The 25,784-nt window shown below is 36.0% G+C and overlaps 4 protein-coding genes across 5 annotated transcripts; 1 reads left to right on the top strand and 3 right to left on the bottom strand.

Annotated features, from left to right (window-relative positions):
• Positions 1–3,188: 3,188 nt before the first annotated feature.
• Positions 3,189–4,136, bottom strand: LOC135077163 (programmed cell death protein 5). The gene is made up of 3 exons (XM_063971714.1): positions 3,950–4,136; positions 3,745–3,856; positions 3,189–3,486 (listed from the first exon to the last, which is right to left on the bottom strand). Exons 1-3 carry the CDS (start codon positions 4,013–4,015, stop codon positions 3,272–3,274), a joined length of 393 nt encoding a protein of 130 aa, XP_063827784.1. The 5' UTR covers positions 4,016–4,136; the 3' UTR covers positions 3,189–3,271.
• A 403-nt stretch (positions 4,137–4,539) lies between these two features.
• Positions 4,540–6,171, bottom strand: LOC135077162 (tRNA-splicing endonuclease subunit Sen34). Its single transcript, XM_063971713.1, has 7 exons — positions 5,996–6,171; positions 5,814–5,900; positions 5,584–5,719; positions 5,369–5,484; positions 5,138–5,248; positions 4,824–4,973; positions 4,540–4,746 (listed from the first exon to the last, which is right to left on the bottom strand). Exons 1-7 carry the CDS (start codon positions 6,045–6,047, stop codon positions 4,547–4,549), a joined length of 852 nt encoding a protein of 283 aa, XP_063827783.1. The 5' UTR covers positions 6,048–6,171; the 3' UTR covers positions 4,540–4,546.
• Positions 6,172–6,476: 305 nt separating this feature from the next.
• On the top strand, positions 6,477–8,741 carry LOC135077546 (epimerase family protein SDR39U1). The gene is made up of 5 exons (XM_063972093.1): positions 6,477–6,697; positions 7,039–7,243; positions 7,392–7,626; positions 7,863–8,096; positions 8,291–8,741. Exons 1-5 carry the CDS (start codon positions 6,673–6,675, stop codon positions 8,507–8,509), a joined length of 918 nt encoding a protein of 305 aa, XP_063828163.1. The 5' UTR covers positions 6,477–6,672; the 3' UTR covers positions 8,510–8,741.
• Positions 8,742–10,744: 2,003 nt separating this feature from the next.
• On the bottom strand, positions 10,745–22,714 carry LOC135077544 (purine nucleoside phosphorylase). Of its 2 annotated transcripts, none has more exons than XM_063972091.1 (6): positions 22,516–22,714; positions 20,571–20,683; positions 20,141–20,319; positions 18,028–18,270; positions 13,942–14,085; positions 10,745–11,466 (listed from the first exon to the last, which is right to left on the bottom strand). In XM_063972091.1, the coding sequence occupies exons 1-6, from the start codon at positions 22,617–22,619 to the stop codon at positions 11,266–11,268; spliced, it is 984 nt and encodes a 327-aa protein (XP_063828161.1). In that variant the 5' UTR covers positions 22,620–22,714; the 3' UTR covers positions 10,745–11,265. The 2 variants fall into 2 exon arrangements, with proteins under 2 accessions (XP_063828161.1, XP_063828162.1); XM_063972092.1 differs by having other exon boundaries at positions 20,589–20,683.
• Positions 22,715–25,784: the final 3,070 nt, after the last annotated feature.

Here is a 25,784-nt window from a genome sequence, read left to right as displayed (position 1 = left end):
TAATGTCGTTTATTGATTAGGATTATGTGAATGTCTACTCGTCTCCTCTAAAGTAGATTCGAAAGTCCACTAAAGTAATTTTTAGCAGACTTGGGAGAAAAGGGTACTTATGGGTATCAAGCCCAAAGCTGGGCATTAACTCGTTAATCCGTTAATCGTTAATTAACGAAGTTAACATTTCTATTAACGGATTAACTTTTGAGTTAACTTTAAAAATGTTAACGGACTCGTTAACTTCCGTTAAATTATCCTAAGTCCGTTAATCGTTAATCCAGTACCTACTATTTACCAAAAAGATAGGTACAGCAGGCACGCTGAAAAACGCATTCTGACAAGTACGTTCGGGCTTCCAGAACCCAAAACAACAGTTTTTGTAACCAGTAGGCCTAAGATGCGCGCCGTGATAATTTTTATCGACGTCAAAATGTATGGGCAAAATCGATAAAATGGCGTGATAACCGCTTATCGCGGCGCGCATCTTAGGCCTACTGATCACTAACGAAACGATATAAATAATGCAATTTTATTTATTTACAAGCTTTATAATAATATTGACTTCACTTGTTGTATGTATGGGACACATCTTGCAACTGAATTTAAGACTAGTTTTCCTCAACGGATTGAGCTGAAATTTGGTATACTTATGTAAGTACGATGACAATGCAATGTTATGGTACTATTGAGCTGGTCTGATGGTGGAGTCAGGAGGTGGCTAAATTGTATTGTAATTGAACCAAGGCTCTGAGATTGAGATACTACTAAAAAGTGTAAAATAAAATTTTAATAAATATTATTTCTTATTATAAAAAAAGTTTTTTAACTTTTTTAAGACAAGCTTTTATTCTGAAATGCAGTTGTACTAAAACGTTTTTTTTTTTGTTTTATCCACAACGAGGAAGCTCTTGGCCTGTATCTCACCTGATGGTGGGTGATGATCAGGCCGAAGGTGGAAGCGAGCTTCACCCGGAATCCTCAACGGAGGAGCTGGCTATCTTATCTATAACTGCCGGAACACAACAATGCTGTTAACATTGTTGTTATGGCGACAGACTTAGGTAAGATAGTGGTAGCTAGCTAGGCGGACTTAGAACAAGCCCTACCACCAACCAAACCGAACAGGAAATCTCCTTTCGCCCCCACTGGGAATCGCACCCGGGACCTCTGTGTCTGAAGCAGGTGGTCTTACCACTAGACCACAGAGACGGTTATTGTACTTATGCAAGGTTGAACCTTGCATACAATTATTTTTTTCGTTTTATTATCATGTGTTAACGGATTAACGATTAACGTTAACTTGCGTTAAATCTTGCGAAATGTAACGCTTTAACGTTTAACGAAGTTAATTTTTTTGCTAACGGTTTAACGATTAACGAAGTTAACTATTTGATTAACGGTGCCCAGCTATGCAAGCCTGAGATTAAAATCAAGTAAACTAATCAAGAATATGAGATAAGACTTAACCCTTAAATGCATGATTTTTTATTTAGTTATGAAAAAAATATTTCAATTAGATTTTTAGTCACAGATAGGGGGAAAAATAATAAAAAAAATCTTCGTACGAAAAAAAAGTATATTTTTGAAAATTTACAGTATGTAGCCAAATGTCTACACCATGCGTTTATGCCATAAATTGTTCGATAGTAATTGTTCTATGATTTGCTTATTTGGCTTTTCTTTTCAGCATGTTTGGCTCGCTATCTGAAAAGGAAATTAAGACAGCTCTTGCTGCTTTAAATGATGGTGCAGTCTCAGATGATGATGAAAATTTAAATGATGATAGCATCGATTATTACCCAAACGTACGGGATTTATTGCATGAGTCCATAGATCATAATCTACCCTTGGAACATAACAAAGACCCTCCCATAGTCTATGAAGAGGAGCACATATTAGATGGTGTTTCCTTAGCGGAACCTGTGGCGGGTACCTACTTCATCTGCGCAATCAAGTTCAGGTATTCCAGGAATTGCATCTTGGAGGTCTAATAGCCGGGAGATGATTTGGAAAAAACGAAATTTACCACCATGGGACGATGATCGCATTGCTTTTTTAGGGGATTCGGAACTGCCCACAGAAATATCTGACCTGGAGGAGCCATTTCAGTTCGTTATCAAGTTCATAAACGATGACATTGTTTCGAAAATTGTAGACGAAACGAATTTATACATTACTCAAAAAGGGTTTAGTTCAAATAATCGTGTCAGTTCTATTGAGATTCGTCTCAATAGAACTGACACGAAACACCATCTAATCTATTATTATGCTCCTCTTCATAGACTACTAGGGAGGATCTTCGTTGTGTTCCAAGGGTAGATTATGATCTATGGACTCCTCATCCAGATCATGCAATAAATCGCGTACGTTTGGGTAATAATCGATGTTATCATCATCTAAATTTTCATCATCTTCTGAGACTGCACCATCATTTAAAGCAGCAAGAGCTGCCTCAATTTCCTTTTCAATTAGCGAGCCAAACATGCTGAAAAAAAAAAGCCAAATAAGCAAACCATAGAACAATTCCTATCGAACAATTTTATGGTATAAACGCATGGTGTAGACATTTGGCTACATACACAAAAAGCAAGTCGAAGGTACATTCGGGATAGATTACCAAAAAAATAAGTTATAATAATGAACTCTTACATTGTTTCTAACACGTATGTATTTTTTTCCAATCGATTTAGCAATTAATTCTCACTGAATCTGAAATTCAAATACCACAAATTTTAACACTACCAATTTTTTCTCCTTCGCGATCGCTACGTCAAATATCGGTTAATTTTTTTTCAAATCTACCTTCATTTGCGGTTTTTTTATTTTTATTTGGATGTTTTCTATGATATTAGCGTACATTCAGAAACGCTTGTAAAATGTGTTACTTGCTATAATTAAAAAAGTACTTCGTAGACATATGGCAACACTATGCATTTAAGGGTTAAGTTCTTAAAACTATTTTCAAGTTCTATGAAATAAAAGAACAGGGATTTCTTTTTAATATACTACCTAAATAAAGTCAAGACTTTTAAAATACAAGAAGTAACTTTAATGTCTTAGAAATTAAATAGAATATTTAGTATTTAAATACATACAAATTATGTAATATTCTAAATCTTTTTAGCAGAGTTATTGCAGTTGAATTGAAAAAGCAAACAATTATTATAACAAGCAATGTAATGAAACAGATTAGGTATTTGAAAAGTAACTGTGGTATATTTTATTAAGGCATTGCAAATTTGTGTATTGCTTCATAACTTAAAGTAGTGTCAGTCTGTTAGAAATCATCATCATCGGAGTCGAGGGCCGCTCTTCTTCTGTCAAACTTGACAGTGCTTGTAGACTTGGGCATTTGCTGGTTCAGAGACTCCACCAGTTGTATCAATTCTTGTTCCGATATCTTGCCACGAACTTGGCCCATTTGTGTCATTCTACAGATCATATTCTCCACCATAGCACCTTTTTCAGGTCTGCTGAGTTTGATGTTATTCACTGTAATCAAAAATATAATAGGGTAATTAAATGTGTAAGCAGTTGTTGAACTATTTATAAATATGATGAAACAATAAAAACAACAACTTTGTAATATTGTTTTACTGAATCAGAATGACATACTATAAATCTCACTTCGCTTGTACAAAACCTACAAGTAAGATTATGTTTTAGGACTTTTTTATATTTAAAATATCATGGTAATTCGAAAATCTTGATACAATGCTATCCTGCTCAAACAATAACAGTAATAATTACATCTGGCTCTTGCATCTTGACTAAGTGCCTGGGCTAGTATTGTGTGCTTCGCTTCCTCCATGGCCTGCATTCTTTCTTCTTGAGCTTTTGCATGATTTGGATCTCCTGTGCCCTTAAATATAAAAAGAAATCAATTAGTTTCACGGGAAATAATATTTTTAATGCTATTAAATTGGATATTATTTTTATAACCTATCATACCTACCCCATGTTGAGACTGCAACTGTGCAAGACGTTGTTGCCTTATTTTCTGAAGTTCTGGATCATCCATAGTTATATTATATTACGATTAATTTAGTAAAAATGGAAAGGATGAATCACGAATTGCAATTTTTTTTCGAAATCAAGCTTGGATTTTTGACGTTTCCTTGACGTATCGTTTGACGTTTGTTTTTTTTTTCTTTCAACATCAGACATTTCAGACCATAGAGTTATTGGTTAATAACTCTATGTTTCAGACAGAAATTTCAATTTTTAAGCTAGGTGCACACGCTACTAACAAAACTGCAGTTTGCAGCACAGTGGCTCTGAAGGTGAAGCTTTCAGTCTGTAAAAGCCCGGCTTATAAAAGCCGTGGTAAAAGCAATAGCATAAATAAACAGATGCTTTAAACCCCATTATCTGCAAAACATCTACAGTATCTTGTAATTTAGGTACCTACTCGTTTCAAAAATTTTAAAAACTACTTGATTCGAGACAGAATAGTGCGCCCTAATTACCTACTTATGCATCAAACCCAGTACCTTCTTCAAAACAAGATAAATGACTAATAGGGGATAATTGATTAAAATAAACTCCAATTTTATCCATTTACAACATTATCATGCCATTGTAGTGTTTGATAATCAACATTTCCATTGCTAGTACAGAATGCAAACACAGCCATTTTATTAACAGCTACTGACAATCTTCCAAAAGCCACTATGTTTGCAGGACGAAAAGCAGTCTGGTGGTCATGTATACAGCGCACCATATAACTGGCATGGAACCTCACAGGATCTCCTGGAATACAAAAAACAATTTATTACCAGTGTACTTACACAATATTAAAATAAAATATTTATTTTTTATTACTATACCTGGATATACTAAGTAATCACATCCAAATTTAGAGCCACTGGTAATGTAATGACCCTTCCTCCAGAGATCACTAAACACAGAGCAGCGCAAGGCACCTTCTACATCCACAACACTAGGTTTCAACATGTCTAGAGAGACATGCTTTTTATCTGAAATTGATAAAAAAAAACATAAATAAAAGTTGTACTTAAACACTGAACAAATAAATTCATTCATAGCAAGCCATTGCCTTGTTAATATGCTAAATAAAGGAAAATTGACTATCATGCAGAGTTCTATAGATATTTTTGAAGCTTATTAATGTTAAAACAACCTGTGCTTATAAAATGTTCAGTGGGAAGGTGTACTAGAAGGTGAGCAGCTGCCACTTTAGGCAACTTATCAATCTCCTCTTGTAATAATGTCTGATGGTCTAATTCAACATCTGTAAAAAATATAATATGTAAATAATAAATTTAAAGTATCACAGATCACAGAGATTTGTAAGTGTTCTTCATAAGCAAACTTTTATAAAATATTTTTTATAGTATAATAGTGGACCTACCTGTTATTCCCTTAGCTGCTAATTTTTGCTTTTTACCAGCAACTATCAAATGTATTTTTTGTTTCATTTGTTCAATTTTTCGTTTTCTCAAAGCCTCAGTTTGTTCTTCTTTTACCCTGAAAATATCATAAACATGAAAATGATGATTATGACTGAAATTAATGTTAAAGATAGATTTATTTATTTGCCAATCTTCAAATTAAAGAAAAGCTCACCTTTGTTCACATTCTGTAAATTCTTTTTTGACACTTTCCGATGGCTTATCACATAGTTGTGGCAATTCAACTAGTTCACAAATATTATTGTTTACAAGTAAGGCTGCCTCCTCCGACATAAGAGCCATGGGTAAACCTAGAGGACATAGCAAGTATTGATTTAGCAAGAAGTATGTAAGTGCTGTTGGCAATTTAAGGGTTCATTATATAAAAATCATCATAAACAGTACCATTAAAATCATTTTGACGAGGAAATGATGCTACTGAACCAATCAAAGATCCGCATATGCGATGTTTTGACCGTAGAATATACCAATCTGAAAAATCATAAAACATTGTTATTTTAGACTAGTTTGATAGAAAAGAACGGACAAGTAAAAAAGTAAAAGGTAAACTATAAAATTTTAATCACCTTCTGAATTCCACACATAAGCAACTCCATTATTGACATACAGTGTTATCATTGTAACTAATATGACCTGCCGGATAAAATGCCGAGCAAATAAGTAAATAAATTAATAAAATTAAACTGAAATCACAGTTTTTTAAGTTTTTGATGTATTGTTTTTTTTTGTGTAGTGACAGTAGTGACATTTGGAATACGTTCCGTTAACTTCCGTTACGCCATATTAAAAATTTGGTAGACTGTTTCGGAACGCAGCGGTTAAATGTTTAAAAAAATCTAGGACTTCTTGGCGGGAAAGAAAAGCGTCATGTCCATCAGTTTTGTTTTATTTTGCTAAATTAATGATTTAATGGTGGATTATTTATCATTGGATGTTCGAGAACGTGCAATGGTGCATGCATTGTAATGTAAGTAAATAATAAAATGCTGTATAGTAATAATGACTTTGAACAAAAAAAGAAAAGCTGTCATCAGTGTCACTGGAAATTTGTTGTCAGACACAGACAGCTGATTTCAGTAAAACGAAAACAAAATCCAAACGTAAAAAACATCTAAAAAAATATTTTCGTAAATAATTTTCATGAACGTGTTGAATGAAATTAAGCTATTCAAGCTTGTTTAAAGCTCCGTCTAAAATCCTTTTACCGGCATCTGTGTACTTTAGTGTTACATAATAAAATATAATGGCAGCAAGAAATGTCTTGATCGGTAAATATCAAAACAGTTTTTTTACCGTTGAAATTAGAGTAGTATCAGATTATTTGTGTGTGAATCTCAGAACACAATCGTGCTATTAATATAACTGAAAGTATGAATGCCCAGCTAATAGTTACTGGATAGCCGGCCGGCAAAACATACATACTGTTATCAGTTATAAAATCTTCATAGGGCTATAATCAAGTAGTATTTTTTTCAGAACATTCTGGGGGGGGCGTGCTACCCCGGCCCCCCCCCCCCCCCCCCCCCCGCTATATACGCGCATGTTTGAGATTATTTTTATTTGTTCAGGCATAAACATTATGATATCTTTGGTCATGTTCATTTTACAGGTGGAGGTACAGGCTTCATAGGGAAGAACTTGGGCGAACTGCTCATGTCAAATGGTTACAATGTCGTCAACGTGGCACGAATGCCTGGGACCAGCAACATATCGTGGTCCACCTTGGAACACTCCGGCTTGCCAAAAAGAACTTGTGCTGTTGTGAACTGTGCTGGACAACAATTTATGGACTTCACCAAATCCTGGACACCTGGGTTAGTATTAATAACCACATGAACCTATCTGCTAATATATCTAATCTACTTAACATGCCACAGAACTTAGCAAGCCTAAAAGATTCTTTTTAACATTATTTTTTACCAATGAAAACTTATGTTCTGAATGTATAAAACTAAATTCCAGATTCAAACAAAATGTGCAGAACTCTCGAGTCTACACAACCAAAGCATTGGCTAAAGCTATAAACGAAAGCAAGGATAAGCCAAAAGTTTTCATTGTGGTCACTGGTGTTGGTGCCTATGAACCTTCAGACACCAAAAAATATGATGAGAGTAGCCCTACCACTGGCATTGACTTTTTCTCAAGGCTTGTTGTTGAATGGGAGAAAGCTGCCAGTATTGATCCACCTGTAAGACTTGTAAGTAAAGCAATCTAATTGTATTAAGATTTCAATAGTACTCTATAAAAGTAGTATGCAAAGCAGTAAAATTTTGGTTTGGTGCCAAGAGACATAGATTATATGGATCTAAACAATTTTCATCTGAATAAATAAGAAGTATTTAAAGAATGACATTGACTCTAGGACATCATTGATACACTAATGTGCATAAAGGTCATTATAAAGTCAATCTACTATTTTATAAATTTTTCTAGGTAATAATAAGATCTGGTGCTGTATTAGGCCGATGGGGTGGTATGATAAAAAACATGTTTCTTCCATTCTACATGGGTGTTGGTGGTCGGATTGGGTCGGGCAAGCAATACCTGCCCTGGATTCACATAGATGACCTCATTCGACTTGTTCATTTTGCCATTGAAAATGATCACGTTGAAGGCATCCTAAATGGTGTTGCTCCTCATGTTATTACTAATGAAGAATTTACACAGGTGAGATAAAAAATAGTGCATAATAAAATGTATATGTGCCAAAGTTATTTTTAAGCAAAACTGATGTCATCATTTTCTTTTACTCTTTCTGGCCAAGCATTTTTAAAGAAAGTGTGGTGTGATGTTGTGATATATGTTGTGAAAATATTATAACAAAAGTATGGTAAACATAGTGCCTTCTTTTACCTTTTCAGTCTTTTGCCAAAGCATTGCGGCGACCAGCATTCCTGCCTGTGCCTGAGACAATGCTGGACTTCTTACTCAACCCTGAACGCGCGATGATCATGACCAAAGGTCAACACGTCATACCTAAGAGAGTACTTGAGTACGGCTTCAAATATCGGTATGGCGATATTGATGAGGCCTGCAAGGAATTCGCACATCTATGCCCAAAGAAGCACCCATTAAAGTAGGTACATCAATTTCTGTTCGTAAAAAATGATTGAAAATTATTGTGCAGCAGTTCGGTTCAAAATGCCTCAGTAATTTATGTAAAAATTGTTTATAAGTAGTGAACCGAGCTTTAAAAATGTTTCACAGTGTTTATCTGTTATTTTTACATCTTATATCAAATTCTACATCACAACAGCATTTTGTAGGTTTGTGTAGTCATTTTATTGTTTATATTTCTATTTAAGATTTTATTATATAAGGTGTTATTTTTTATACTGATCATACTTTACCAACGCATCTAATAAAATCATACAAATACAACCCAAGTGTTTTTAAAAAAAAATTCAGGCTAGTTTTCGAGTAAAACGACAAAGAATGTTTCGAAAAAAATAAAAAATAAATCATCCTTTGAGCGCGGTGAGTATTCGTTTACGCACTATCGTAGTAGCCGGCCGAGGGCAACGACCGCTGCCACGTGCCGCGCCGCGTGAGTCGGCCATATTGATATCGCTGCCAGTCGCTCCGCGCCCACAGCACGCGCCGAGCCGCCGATCGGCATGCGGGAGCTCAACAACATAAATAATCGTCCCAGTCCGTCCAATGCGCCCAAACGTATTGCAGTGTATGTGCGAGTTATTACAATGCCGCGCTTGATCAATAACAAAACGCAGGTGAAATTATGTTTCGGGCACACTAACTGGCCGACGAGAAACATTGACGAGTCGAAAACCTTCACACCTTGCTTGTTTGGAGCCGCGCAGCGCTTCAGGGAGCGCAGCCGTATCCTGACTTGACGAGATCCCGTGCGCTTCGAGGACGAAGTTCTGGATTTCAATTTCAATCACCGGCACAGTGCTGGCGGTACCCAGATGCGAGCGCCGCAGACGGCGGCTTTTGCGTAAAAATACGGAATGCCTTATCAAGGAGTTGTTGCCAGAGGGCCACGACCGCGACCGAGTTCTATCGATGGTTATTGCGGAAGTCTACCTAGGTACATACCTACAGTGTGATTTGGACAGATGAGTGCTTGTTTACGCGAAAGGGACTTTTTCCGTAAAAAAGTTAGTGCGCGAATTGTGAATACAACATCCGACGTGGTGTCTAGTGAACAGCAAGCAAGTGTGCAGCCCGAAAGCATTACCTCAATTCGATCGTGGCTAGATTAGACAGTGCAAGACAGTGTTTACGTGAACATTCAACAAAGGCTTGACGTTCAAAATGTATTGTGATTAGTGTAATAATAACCTAGGAACTTTAAATAACAACATTCAAAATAGGTAAATGTGTGAATAAGTAAAATCAATGAATCTAAAGTGTGATGGCAAATCATAATTTAGGAATTAAAACCAGGAAAATTGATCAGTGAGTTTTATTTACAACACCTACTCATATTCAATATTAGGGTGCATTTCCACTGAAGCGAAGCGAAGTAGTAATAGGTATGTACCTATCAATTTTTTATTACGTCTCTAAATAAATTGCGTAGGCATTACGAAACCGTAGATATTGAATTCCAATTTCTATCCTTTTTTAAATTTCTAGTTTAACGCGGATGATTCGCCTCGGTTCGTTGGAAAAGTCCCCCGCTATTACACTAATGAAAATACACTTATTTACCTACTTATGTGGCTAGATTTTGTTTCTCCCAGCGTGTAGTACCTATTAACATGACGTAACATCGTACATACTCACGAGTGATAATTATTTTTGGTAACGTAGGTTTAGTGTAATCTAACCTTTATGTGTGTGAACGTTGAATGAACGCGCGGCCATTGTTCGTACTCGTATGAATGAAATGAGTAAAGAAAGAGAGAGAGGCAGTGAGTGAAGACAGGATGGTTGTAAAAATAATATCTTTTTTTTGTTAGGAAAAGTAAAAACAAAAACTAGCCTGAATTTTTTTTTAAAAACACTTGGGTTGTATTTGTATGATTTTATTAGATGCGTTGGTAAAGTATGATCAGTACAAAAAATAACACCTTATATACTTGTAAATATACGTAAATAAAAAGTGTTAATATTGTTCATAAGCCTTTTAATATGTATTTATCTATGTATTAAACCTAAATACTATTACTAGTTTAAGAAGTGACTGATAAAATCGCAATTTGGCTATTATTTCTTACAGTACGAGTACAACATATTGTTTATTTCAATTAATTACACATTCAGTTATATTGCTATTTCAAAAATAAATAGGTATAACATATTTTTTGTGGGTTTTAAGATCATGAAGTAAGTAAAGATAGCTTAAATCATTCTTTAAAAAATATAATAATCAGATCAAAAAAGGTTTCATAATAAAAATTGATTAAAATTCGTGTACTTATATCTTTATATTATTATTTTATTTAATTAAACTTATCTTAATTTAATGATAACTATTTTAAGTATCATTTTTGTTCTACTATTTATTTATTCATAATTTATTAAGTAATGTTTAGTAAGTCTATAATAAATTATTGTAGGTATGTGTATTTGTTTTCTTGAAATATTTTATCTAATTTTAAATTGAACACAGACATACATAAGGGGTTTTATACATACAGTGACCGCACAATAGTCGATATCTATTAACAGTATGTTACTTATCATATTTTTCTAAATGAAACAAAAATTAAAAGTATTTTAGAGCTATGGGGTCCCCACACAGAAAAGACGCTCTTATCTGTGTCAAGATGACAGTTTCTCGCTTAACTACAAAATTGTCTTATCATCAAAGCGTCTTTTCCGCTATCAGTGCTTCGGAAATTTCCAGTTCAAGGCAGTCCAAACTTCATGGGGACGCGTCGTCTGAACTGGCGAACCTCTGCACTAGTCGGGATACGTATTTGCGGAGCATGTCTTGTCTCATGCGGCCCACGTCTAACACTTCCTCGTGGTTCGCCTCGGAGTCATGGTCGTAGCTCGTGACGCATTCATTCGTGATCAGAGATAGACCGAAAACCTTCATGTCGCAGTGCCGCGCTATGATAACCTGGAATGAGAATACATGATCCCATCAAAAACAATACTTGTCAAAAAAAACAAGTCTCGCAACTCAGTTGTTCTACGGTAAAAAATTTTATAAAAAAAAAAAAAACCGACTCCAAAAAACCTACACTAAAACGTAGAAAAATTATTACTAATTACCTACTTATTTATTAGGACGAATTATTAATCTTTATGTAGGTATACCATGATTGATACTTCTGGAGTCGGTGCCAAGATTATGAAACATGTAAAGTTTGCCTGCACCGACTCCAAAAGTATCAATCATGGTATACCTACATAAATATTAATAATTCGTCCTAATAAATAAGTAGGTAATTAGTAATTATTTTTCTACGTTTTAGTGTAGGTTTTTTGGAGTCGGTTTTATTTTTTTTTATAAAATTTTACTTATTTCTTGCTTTTTAGTTAACTAATTATTACCTTGATGTTACTATTGAAGGTAGGCAGTACACTGAGACCAAAAAAAAATGGTTCATAATCGGCGGAGATATTGCCTATAAAAAAGTTCATCCCCAATTTTCCACCCTTGGGGGTGAAATATTTTCTTCAAATTCGCATGAAACCACCCTTTTGATAATACCTATTCAACAAAACAATAATCGTTCAAATTGGTTTATAATCGGCGGAGATATTGCGTATAAAAAAGTTCATCCCCAATTTTCCACCCTTGGGGGTTGTTTTTTTATTATTAAATTTAAATGGGACCACCCTTGAGGTATTACCTATACGCCGAAAAAAGATTTGTTCAAATCGGTTCATAATTGGCGGAGTTATCGCGTAACAAACATAGAAAAAAAAAAAAAAAAACATACGGGTCGAATTGAGAACCTCCTCCTTTTTTGAAGTCGGTTGAAAAGTTGTGAGATCCATGTAATACCAAGTCCAGGCCAGGAAATCTTTAACGTTTTACATAAATACACTCGACGTCAAATAAATCGCACCTCCCGCGACAAGCATTTTCAAACGTATGCATCCCCACTTCCCACCAATATTGGTACCATTTAAAAGCCTAGTTCTAACCTTCATTTCATTAAAGGAAAGGTTTTTACCCCAAAAATGTGTCTTTAGAAGGGTCCAGAGTCACTTCTTCAAAAAATAGGTAGTTACGCTAGAGCCAACTTTTATGACTATAAAACTGTTAAGTTGGGTTTAATTGCTATCCATCTGTTAAAGAGGACACGTGAAATCATTATTTGGTTTTATAACCATAAAAATTGGTCTAATTGATCCCATAGGTGGGCCCAAAGTGAGGTATTTTTTCAAGTCACATTTATGGTATATGTTAATCATTTATTAAGAAATTAAATGTGTTTTTCTTTAAGGATATTTATTGGGCTTTCAAATAACACCAATATTGTTGGGGTACCATGATTGTGTCAGAAAAAAATCGTTAAAGTTCGCGTCGCGGAAGGTGCGGTTTATTTGATGTTGAGAGGCCGTGCCGCTTTTTTGCTCGACTTGTTTTGACTTATTTTTTTTTTAAGTAAGAAAGGTACACGATATGCATGGTACCTAAGCAGAAAAAAAAAAGTTTTTTTTTAAACTAAACAAACAATGCTATCAACGTTTACGCTAATCTACTTTCTCATTTTCTCTCAAATATTGATCTTGCTACGATAGCACAGAATAAGTAATAGTACAGGTACAGAAGGATTACTCCGCAAGACGATTTAAATAAATGCGAGTCTTGCTACGACGCGATACAGTGGAATTCAGCTCGCACAGCACTACGTACCTACAATTTTATTCACCTTCAAGTTTTGTCTCTTTCTATCGCGTGCCTCTGAACTCTTCTTACGCTGTTAGGGTTGCTGTCTAGTAGTGTCTAGTAAAAAAATAATTAATCTACTTATTTTTAATGAGGTACGATAGTAGGTAAAGTACGCATTCATTATGGAAAACCTTGGGAGAGGCCTTTGTCCAGCAGTGGACGTCATTTGGCTGAAACGAACGAACGCATTCTGAGCAGTAGTCATGGTAGGTTAGGTTCCTATACTATCCTAAGAATTTATTGATTACCTACATGGCCAACATACCTTTCAGCATCTTTGGGAAGCGAAAAAAAAGATAAATCCGGTAGATTTCTTTTCGAATTTAAACACCCGAACGCCGCACAATAATATTTCTTTCTCTTTATGTCCATTTTTTAATAATACTTCGATCATAGAATTAGGTACTACAACGCACGCCAGCGTCCTGACGGGCGCGCGCGTGACACTCGACTGATATAATACCCGCCGGGGCGCTTCGCTGTAGGTAATTATCGGATGTACCGCGCGGAGTGAGCCAGGCCTGACGATAGTAATTTTTAAGGGTCTGTGCACACCATGTTTTTTAAGCGCGCTGCTGACGCGTGTTTGTAGCGATACACTACGTGTGTAACGATACTTTTTTTTTAATAAATAAGAGGGTTTAAATTAAGTATTTGGAACTAAAGAAAGTTCTAGGCGTTACAAACCTCGTGCACTGTAGACATGCCCACGGCATCCACTCCGACCATCTTCAGCATGTTGAGTTCGGCCACGGTCTCGAAGTTCGGCCCGCCGAGACAGGTGTACACGCCTTCTTGCACTATGTTGTCGATGTTCAGTTCCTTGGCCACCTGGAAGAATAAGGTGTATCTCCTTTAGCATATTAGGCAATGTTAACCGAAGCATGGCAGCTTTGGTGAATTGTGCGATGTAACCCTAAAATTTCATCATGCTATTTCTTTTTTCGATTAGCCTCTTTCGCTTTTTTTGCGTTGGAAAACAATATCCTAAGGTAGATCCATCCATTTATCGTCCATATCATCATCGCGCATAGGTACTAGCTAGTCCACGGCTGGACATTTATACGTCTCCCCCCAATACGCGCTATTTTACTCTGTTTTGGATTCAGCATTTTAGAAATTATTAATTAGTTAGGTAGGATTAAATTGGAATTATTTTGAACGTTGTATTCTTGTAGTATGACGTAAAAGAAGTTCACGTGATCAACACAAATGCGTTCTAAAACTATTTATTTATTATTCCGGTATTGATAAATAAATCATCCTTCACAACTTGGGTTAAGGCCGGGTAGCAGAGAAAATGGCGAAAATGAGGTTTTCATTTTTCATTTTTGAGGTACTAAACAGTAAAATTAAAGGCTAAGATTTTTATTGGGCATAGTTGAGGATATTTTCTAGGGCTATTAACGGATGGAAACACGATTTGATGAAGTTGACTCGATAGAATAAATTCCCAAAGTTACCTCTATTCGTTTTCTATTTATGGTTTTATTTTTAAAATAAGCGATTTGAGATTCTAAATCTTTTACTAAACTAAAGTTCAGAAATAACTTGAGGGCTTTTAACGGATGAAATTTTTATATTGCGTCTTATGTAGTTACTATGTTAAAAAATGTGGAAAAAATCGTCCATGACGGCTTGGACAATCTCAATCAGTCGCGCGGTGGCGCTTACGGAGGACGGACGCGTGTCAGTTTTTTGGCCGTGACAGTTCGCGATTTGTCAATATTTTTGACAATGATGACTTTGATGAGTCACAGTATAATAATATCAAAGTTACTGGAGAAAGCTTAAATTCAATTCAATTTTGTCTACCTATTGAAATTTAAATCGTTCGCATCCTTTTAAACGAAGACTCTACTCATGATACATAGTACATTTCTCAAATATGAGACAAAACCAATGAGTTAAAATTACATTTTAATAGTAGGTACCTACATACAATCGTCTTACACTCTTTAGAAGAGCACACTGACACAAATAAATGATAAAAAATACTGTCTAAGGTCTGTAGCTAAAGGTCTAAGCTGTAAGATAGAAGAATCTTCTAGCCAAAAAGATGGCAGATGCAGCAGATGTCAACGGATTTAAAACTGGAGTTCATATGACTCCTTGTAGACTTGAGTCTCTAGAGCGTCCCTTCCTCCACCATGCGTAAGAATTTTCACAAAAATACTGTCTAAGGTCTGTAGCTAAAGGTCTACGCTGCAAGATGGAAGACCAAAAAGATGGCAGATGCAGCAGATGTCAACGGATTTAAAACTGGAGTTGATGTGACTCCTTGTAGACTTGAGTGTCTAGAGCGTCCCTTCCTCCACCATGCGTAAGAATTTTCACAAAAATACTGTCTAAGGTCTGTAGCTAAAGGTCTAAGCCGTAAGATAAAAGAATCTTATAGCCAAAAACATGGCAGATGCAGCAGATATCAACGGATTTAAAACTGGAGTTCATGTGTATCCTTGTAGTTTTGAGTCTCTAGAGCAGTGGTTCTTAACCTTTAAGTCATGAGGGACCATTTTACCAAATTTCCGTCTTGTCAGGGACCACCTCATAATCGGTCAAAACCAGTTTGACTGCAAAAATCAGTTAAAAGTGGTTTTGACCAAGGTGTGCAAGTGCACATCGTGGACCACTTGGAATGCCTCCAGGGACCACCAGTGGTCCGCGGACCACCGGTTAAGAACCACTGCTCTAGAGCGTCCCTTCCTCCACCATGCGTAAGAATGTTTCAAAAATACTGTCTAAGGTCTGTAGCTAAAGGTCTAAGCTGCAAGATAGAAGAATCTTCTAGCCAAAAAGATGGCAGATGCAGCAGATGTCAACGGATGTAAAACTTGGAGTTCATGTGACTCCTTCTAGACTTGAGTCTCTAGAGCGTCCCTTCCTCCACCATGCGTAAAAGTTTTCCAAAAATACTGTCTGAGGTCTGTAATAAAAGTCTAAACTGCAAGATAGAAGAATCTTTTAGCCAAAAACATGGCAGATGCAGCATATATCAACGGATTTAAGACTGGACTGGCACCACCTTGCAATGTCATCCTCTCATTGTTATCTGTAATGTACATTATTTTTAAAATGTATTTAAAAAATAAAATGTTCGTTTTATTATTTCAATAATCTGACCTCTCAACTCAACTACACTACACAAACATCTTTGTTCGCAACTGTACTGACGAAACCTCGGATATTATACCGTTTATTTAAGATGGCAAGCTTTTTGCTGCGGTAATGCACTCCAGGTAACCGTGTGTGATGCTTATTGCTCATAGTGATTTTCGATACAGAGCCCCGTACTCATACGTTATACATAAATTATGGAAAGAAAACACCCAGACCAATACAAACAAATATGTATGCAATTTTAGTATGATATTTTTATTTATTAATAAACAAAAAGACTGAACAAAATTGATGCGTGTACTGATTAATGTAATTAACCACATGCAAAGCTTTGTGAATTGCAACAACTATAATTTATTATCCAAGCTCTAAATAATCGCTACTACGAGTAACTGATCATAAAATGTTTTTCCAATCGCTCAAGCTCCCGAGGATCTACCGATAGGTCGGGTGACGTAATCTTGAAATTCTTTTAGCCGGCGCGGAACTTCCGGAAGGTCGGGTGACGCCACGCCTCTTTGAACCGTGTTTACTTTGGCAGTTATATTCTATGTTTATTCGATTCTAAAATATGTTCCCAAAAATTTAGAAAGTTGTTTTAATTTGTATCACTTGGATATGATTTGTATTAGAAAGTGCTGTGAGTGTGACGCTTGAACGGAAGGAAGTCAACCTAACCTAACCAACTGCGTATTTCCAAACTGCATATTTCTATACTGTGTAGCCGCGAGAGCTCTTTGGCGCGCTGTCTTCGGCGAAGTATTGCGCGCGCAGATTTTGACAGCGCGAAATACCTACTTTAGCAGAAATACCAAGCCTTAAGTCAACCGACAGTAATTATCTACTTATCTAAATCCAATATCTCCGTTCTCAGGGCCTCATTAATAGGTCACATAGTGTACGGAACGATCATACCTAAACGAGCAATTAGATAAGTAGGAACTAGGATAATTACAATAGATACGACAAGATCCCTTACGTCGATCGTGTTATATCAATAAAATCAAATATGTTCGTACTTATGTCGTTTTAGACTTTATTTTAGATCAAGAACCCTAAGACTTCTTGAGACTATAGGTTAACATACATCAGTCTTTAAGTTTTGAAGCTACATGAAGCCCTTAAAATATCGTAACTAATTTTATATTATTTTATGGCCAATACGAAATTACTCAAAAATAAATTCAAAATTCTTAACAATTCCAGCTTGAAACTACTAATTCTTAAAATACACGGTTGTCGTTTAATTGATGACAATAAAACACTGATCAACTTTAGATTTTTCCAGATCTATGTATTGATTTTATTTATTACTGAACTGTTGTATGTAACGTTTGTCTTATTTCTTAGGTCCGGAGGTTATCGGACTCAAGTTAATGACTTCCAAGTTGCGCACTATTGCTTGCGTTTTATTTTTCATATTATGTATTATTATCATGAAAAATTATGCGGCCAATTAACCAAATATAAACATAAATATCGATGACTTACTGTGTCTATATTATGTACTGTTCTGCTCGAAAATTTAAGTTTATTTTCATTTTAATCGGCTTCTAAAAACTTAAAAGCGACTCAACAATACATAACAAGGTTGTGATACTTTTCGCTTAGACTTTTATCGTCAAAAACGTGTAAGTTCTATCAAAATCTTACCTCCTTAGCGATTTTTCTGTATTCGAAGTTGTAAGCCTTGTTCATCGGTGGGAAACGGGGTCCAAATCTCTCGTCGTTGGGCCCGTGGAGGGGGTTGTTCCCAGCGAAGCCCATCAGGTTGATGTGGTCCTTCACGATCATGAGGTCCCCGATTTTGTAGTTCGGGTTCAGTCCGCCGGCGGCGTTGGTAGCGATCAATGTTTGTACTCCGATGAGTTTCATCACTCGAACTGGGAGGCAACACTGAAATATTAAACAATAATTTTTAAAGATTATGAAATCTCTCCTTCTAAAGTAATTTTCATTTTGCTTTGCATAAAACTGTAACCCTACAATATGGGTATGCACCAGAAAGTACTTAATATGACCTTCTTGAAGACCAAATTCACCTAAGTAAGCTCGGGTCCTTTATTGTTTCTTATAGTTCACTTGATCGTAGTGGGCGTCATTTAATTTCTTTTTAATTAACCTTAAATAGACTGTAATTTCTGTTCTGAAATTAACTGTCATGTTAACGTAATTGGTCATAAATTAGATAATTACTTAACCGAGTAATCTTTGTGATTCAATCTAATCTCATTCAACAAGATCAATTAAAAATCACTGGATGATAATTAAATCACGAGGGTCGAGTTCGAACTGATAGATCTTGATTTTACTTGCTACTTGATCCTCATTTAACCTCTGGTGAGCTTATTGATTTTTATCTTTTACTATAACGTAGGACTAGTTTCTCCACAACCCGATTTAAAAATACGTTTATTTGTCCAACGAGGTGACGATTAACCTTTTGATCGTATAGTTTAACATTTTAGATGACCACTTATTTTACAAATAATATTTAAATAACGTATTTTTATCTTTTAACTGCATGGTAACCGTACGTAAAATTATGATATCTCAAAATGTTCAAGACAATTTTGGCAAACAGGTGTTCAAATATTATAGTATTAGGTTACTTTTATAATAGCTACTCTATCTTTTACCATGCGTAGAAAAACTTTCGGATGTTAAATTCATATTGGCTTATCTAGGAAGGAAATTATTTTATATCACTACAGAAGGATAAAAAATAATTTAAATCTCAAGGGTATGATGCCACAGTCAGCAGCTATTATCGTGCCGCGTACTCTCTTATTGTGATATTCGTTCAAAACACGAGATAACCCACCCGCTGGGGGTCGCGACGATACTTTGCGTCATCCATCGAGATATTTCCATACGAATATTTAAGCATTTTTATCTATGTTAATTTCCTATCTAAAGCCGATAATCAAATCGAGGAAAATGTACCTAACATTTTGAGAAAAAAAGTTAGAACTCATTGACTTTTTTTCAACTAACTCAACGTTAAAGCTCCTAGAATTGGATAGATATTTCGAAGAATCCCACTTCTGAGCCTGAAAATCTGCACCAGATATTCGTATAAGTAAGATTTGTATGTTTTCGCGTCTGAATGGAAATTCCAATGCGTCAAAATCTGCCTTCTGTACTTTATACGAGGCCCTTAGCACGATCCTAATAAACTACCTTATCAATCTTACTCGTCATACGGGAAAAACAAATTAATTAATGGTACTTAACCATTACCAATGACAATTCATGAAATATTGCATCAGCTGCGGTTTGCATTCAACCTACGTCACAACAATCAAACGAAACACACGTATTTATTTACACTAGAGTTTTACTACTCGTTCGCGTAAGGAAGGCGCGAATAGGTAACATTCCATAAGTAATGTTTTATTGATCTCTCTATCAGTTATTCTATCAGTATATTTCCAAGTTGATAGTTATTTTTGTAACCTTTTGTCAATGTCCATTATGGTCCATTAGTATTTAAACGTGCGTTTTCGTTTAAATGTATTTTTGACTCTACAATTTACAAATGTGTTTTAATTACTGCCATGGATGATTATTTGTAAAAGAATGATTCTTTTCGGACTTTAGTCCATATTTTTATTGCCAATACCAATTAACTGACCTTTGATCCATGTCTGACAACCAATTAAGTTAAAAAAACTTGCTTGATTAGGTAGTCCATAATTTATGACTTTTTAAGTTAGTAAGTTAAACTAACTCTAATAAAAATGTTCTATAAAAACGTAGGTACCTTCCATAGTGGGTATCCTTCATAATAATGGAATCGTCCTTGCATAGCAACCACTGGCACTCCTTCCAATTTTCCAAATACTAATCTGCCGTGGTGGCCTTCAACTGTACTAACTGGGAAGTTTGGAATCTCCTCGTATGGTATACATTCCGGATCCACTATGTTTTCAGCCAAAGATCCTGCAGATAAAACAAAACATACATTAACAAAATAATAACTCGAAGATATTTTGAAAAATAGTTACATTAACCTCTTTGTAAATTCAATCAACAAAAACTTAAAATTTACAGACTTAAAAACTAAATAATTGTGACAAAAAATTTGCAATTCCAAACATGGTTAAGAGGTGTTCAATGCCTTGACAATTGATTTGATGTAATGTTAGAATGCCAATTGATGATAGACGAGAATAAATCAAAGCAATAAGTACCGTCTTTCCAATACGCACCCATCCCAGAGCCGCAAATTACGCCGATGCGCGGGCGCACCGAGGTTCGCGACAGCAGGAAATTGGCAGTTTCCAGAAGCGTCTCATACGAGTACCTGGAATTATAAAAACAATAATCTCGTAAAACCTCTTTAAATTACACAGCACGTCAAATAACCAGTCTATACAAGTAATTATCACGTTTTGTAGGGAAAACGTCCAGAAACCCAGTCATTATGAAGGATGAGGAATAAATAGAAAAAGTGCACACACGAAGATTGTATTACATTAATAGCAGTTTACTGGTAAAAATAAGTCTTGCAAATCCAAATCTGTCAATTAATATGCCTTGAGACATCGATGATAAGAATCAAATTCGAGTACAGCAAGTCTCAAATGATTTTCCACGTGGTGAATGAATTTGAGTAATGCAACACGCGCTTGTTAATTTTACGTATTAAATCAAAGCTATTGCGTAATAATTATTTTTTCTAATTCTTACATTAATTGTTATTTATTGGCAGAAGTAACGCCATTTGCTAAATATAGAATATCATTTATTTTGCATTTGATTTGCAAATGTATTTGCACCTACTAAGTAGAAATTAAGTAATATTCGCATTTAATAATTTAGTGATTTAAAGTCAAGCTATTTTTACACCGTCTAAAAATAATCTGAATTTATTATCATTATTTAGTATTTTTTGTTTCAAACTAGTTTTGATAAGACCGTGCTTATTAAATCGGGGAGAAGTTAGCCATACATAACTCTAATTTAAAAGTCGATGTATTTTAAACACTCTTGATTTCTTACTAAAGACATAGGTACATTTTAATAAGGATTTTATAACCCAGAGAAATAATGGGTTCCCCATGCCTACAACCCCACCTTTAGCTCCTATATCTCCTTTAGTTCTATAATTCTCTCTAACAGTATTTATGCTTATTGATTTTAGGCGTAAACCTAACATACAGACGTGTAGAGCTGTTTTTCGATGTATTGTGCATAAAGGGTTATTTTGGTCCCGAGTAGGCTGCAAATCATCAATCATACTATGGCTTCTATTCTAATGACTCTACAAACGCGTATATTCGAGTACAGCGTCAGACTGTAGTAACTGTACATTTTTGTAATAAAATCGCGCGTATTACATCTACTTGTGATACCACAGTTAGCTTTATATGCTGTCGTTCGTACGCCATGATGACTGCTTATTAATCCTTAAGAATGCAGTCTGCCGTCGACCTATGTCAACGATCTTCCACATACCAACAGCTTTTCTCCAGTTACAGATCTTGATCTATGTCTTGCCATAATATGATACTAATGTTACTTACATAATTTAACTATGCCAACATCAATAAAACACTTCATTACTACGCCCGGTACTGTTTATGGATGAAAACAATGGCATTGTGTCATTGTTATTTTCTTAAACTTTTTTGATAACCTTTTCATTGATAAATAACTAGAACGTTCGCAAGAAAGTTTATGGCACAAAACCAGTATTGTAAATAATATAACTGTTGTGATTTTTTATTCCTACAGTTATTCATTAAATTGCTATCACTCATATCTTTATAAATAAATCGAGTGCACGGATTTTTAAGGCAAGGATCAAAACCAGTACAATCTCGTTCAATTGCCTGCATTTAATGACTCGACCCTGGCTGCCTGGACATGATTGACGAGTTACCTCTCTATTTCTTTTAATTTCATATCAGATTATACAAGTAAGTAGTGTTTATTATAAGTATGTATCGCATTAATGTTTCTTAAATCTTTTGTCCTCCACACTACCCTAAAAAACATGGTAAATTACTACACTCAGACATTTGCTTTATTAATTTATGACTGTTTCGCGAAATTATTGAACAAAATGATTATACTGAAACGTTTTATCTGAACGCTGATCTTGACTTACAATTAGCATGCATTGACACATACCCCTTGGATGATTTTCCATTCTCAGTTTCGACTTCTGGAAGCGTCTTCTTAGCTGGCGAATAGGCCTTGCTCCCATTAACGTCAGCCGCATTGATAGGCGCCATCACTTAACTGATAAATTAGTCGATTCTAAACAAGAGATAAAGCGTGGTGTGGTGTACTATAGTGGGCAATGTCCGAGCATGCAATGTAGAGGCGAGAGAGGGTCTCGCCGGTTATATAGACTCGCTCGCGAAGTCGCGACGCGCTTGTAATTACCGACATCTCGCATGATTTCAGATGCTGTTTTTTGTACAAATAACATTAATTTATCAATAAAATGTTTTGTACAAATCGTAATACTTAACATGTGGAGGTGGGCATAGAGATTGCAAAATCCGGATTTTTCTTAAATCCGGTTTTCCGGATTTGTGTTACGTACAAATCCGGATTATCCGGATTTTTCGAATATTGAGTAATTTTTTTAAACCATCAATTTAATTTAAATAAAACGTAGTTTTATTCAAAAAGATGTAAGTATTTGAAAAAAAGCGTTTTATTTTATTATCGCGCATGGAATTTATTCCTCTTTTTTTCGGTTTGCGCTACAAGCTTTCGAAGTTATTTGAACTTTGCATTATTTTTTTCGTTTTAGTACAACTGCATTTCAGAATAAAAACTTGCTTGTACCTATAAAATATTTTTTTTTATTCTTCTTCTTGTCGTGTCGACAACAAACCTACACAGCGTCAGCCCAAAACTCCGCCACAAGAGTGGCGTTGTCAGTAGCCTTCATTAAATCTTCCTGCTTGCAGTTGTTTGGGCACGCAGGGCACGACATCATGTGCTTCGTCGACTGGGGAACAAAACCACACTTGCACTCCAAGTTTGATCCATCCAAGAATCCCCACCTGACACCTGAACAGATTGTCCTTACGACGGCAGACCTGTCCGAAGTCTATAAAGATTTCCAGGTAGGCCAGGGGAGCTAATTTTTTTATTATAATTTTATTTTACACTTTTCAGTTGTATTTCAATCTCAGGGCCCTGGTCATTATTTACGACCAAAGTGCTCGGGAAGACGAATCCAGCGAACTCAAACTCTATAAGTTTCTGCCGTTTCGGTTAAGAGTTCCTATGGCCACCTCCTGACTTCATCATCAGGACCCTGAACATCATCTAGCACTTAAGTGCTTGAAAAGACAAATCCAACAAACCCAAATTCGATGAGTTTCCACCGTTTCATTTAGGAGTTCCTATGGCCACCGCCCGAATCCATCATCAGGACCCTGGGCATCATTTAGCACTAAATTGCTCCAAAAGACAAATCCAACGAACCCAAGTTCGATGCGATTCCGCCGTTTCGTTTAAGAGTTCCTATGCTCACCTCTTGACTCCATCATCAACCCAGCTAAATGGTCGGCGGTATAGCCAACAACCTGTTTAGAACTCTTTTAAGGATTTCTCCACAATCACTCCCATTATTCTCATATTCACATTTCGAGATGAATTAATGTAAGCAAATCGAATCCGCTGGGTGAACTAGATGGGCGAGGTTGAAGATCTCTACTTACACTTGGCCTGCGGATGAATATGGAGAAAACAAAGCTTATGTCCAATGTCCATGTTGCGCCCTACCCAGTTTCGGTTGGGAGCTCAATTCTAGAGATTGTTGACAGGTATGTCTACCTCGGACAAACGATTCAGCTGAGTAGGTCCAATTTCGAGAAAGAGGTCAATCGTCGAATCCAACTCGGCTGGGCAGCGTATGGGAAACGACGCAACATCTTTTAGTCCAAAATACCTCAGTGCCTGAAGACTAAGGTCTACAACCAATGTGTGTTACCAGTGATGACTTATGGTTCGGAAACGTGGCCTCTCACTATAGGCCTTATACAGAAGCTCAAAGTGCACAGCGTGCTATGGAGAGGGCTATGCTCCGTGTTTCTTTACGAGATCGAATCAGAAATGAGGAGATCCGTAAACGAACTAAAGTCGCTGACATACTAGCCCGACGGATACAAGCTGAAGTGGCAATGGGCAGGGCACATAGTACGCAGAACTGACGGCCGATGGGGCAGCAAGGTTCTGGAGTGACATGTAATAAATAATTTGAATTTGGAGTGGAGGCCGCGTACCGGAAAACGCAGCGTGGGACGTCCACCCACAAGGTGGACCGATAACATCATAAAGGTAGCAGGAAGGCGCTGGACGCAGGTCGCTATCAACCAGGCAACATGAAAAGCATTGGGGGGGCCTATGTTCAGCAGTGGACGTCCTATGGCTGAGATGATGATGATGATGATGACTTACACTTGCAAGGGATATTTGCCGATTTAGCTGCTCTTTAAAACTCAGCGATATGGTGTTTCAGAATCAGCGTCTCGTATAAAACTCACTGGCCGACTAGCGAATTCACTTACGCATGCGGCATATCGCGTTATTGTGCGACGAAGTTCAATCAAAACTTCGCTTGTTTTGCATCCATGTTGCATTCAATAGATATTTTGGTTTATGATTTTATGATAAAATTTTTGGGGTAAAATATTCGAAAAAACCGGATTTCAAAGTCAAAATCCGGATTTTTTTATAGCCTCAAAATCCGGATTTTTCAGATATTTTCGAATTTCGAATAATCCGGATTGCAATCTCTAGGTGGGCATGTCTGCGATAATGTAGAGTTGCGTCTGTCTTACGTTAAAGTCATGATCGGTTACTCATATTACATTTAGTAACTATTAAATTAACTTTATGAACTTTTTGTACAAAGAGAGATTGAAATGATTTTAGAACTAAATTAACGAAATATTTTTTTTACACTAAATACATTATGATCGTGTTTTAAAAGAATAACGAAAATGTTTGGATCTTATGATTTTGCTAGAAATTAAATATTTTTATTTACTTATTCAATAGTTCGTCGTACTGCGTACACAGATTCTAAGTAAATAAACAGACATTACAGGTAGCATAGTAGAGCTTATTTCTATAAATTGATATTTATTGTATGTCAACGTAGACATGTATCATTAAGCTCATGGTGAATTTCAATATCAATATTAGCCACAGTTCACAGGCTTTAATCTAATACTTTTGAATCGAGTTTTGAATGCCAATAAATTCCCTTTTTCCGCGTTTTTATTGACGCCTCCGCGAGACGTCGTCTGAATCAAGATCACCTCTTGACGTCCAGAGTTAGATTAAAATACCCAAGAGGGTATTTGAATCTCTATCCTTATAGAGAACAAATGCAGTAAATACTGGAGTAAATTATGGGGTGATTGCTCAAT

This window comes from Ostrinia nubilalis, chromosome 13, assembly GCF_963855985.1.
Source record: "Ostrinia nubilalis chromosome 13, ilOstNubi1.1, whole genome shotgun sequence".
In the NCBI taxonomy this organism is placed as follows: Eukaryota; Metazoa; Arthropoda; class Insecta; order Lepidoptera; family Crambidae; genus Ostrinia; species Ostrinia nubilalis.
This window is presented reverse-complemented; position numbering and strand designations above follow the sequence as displayed.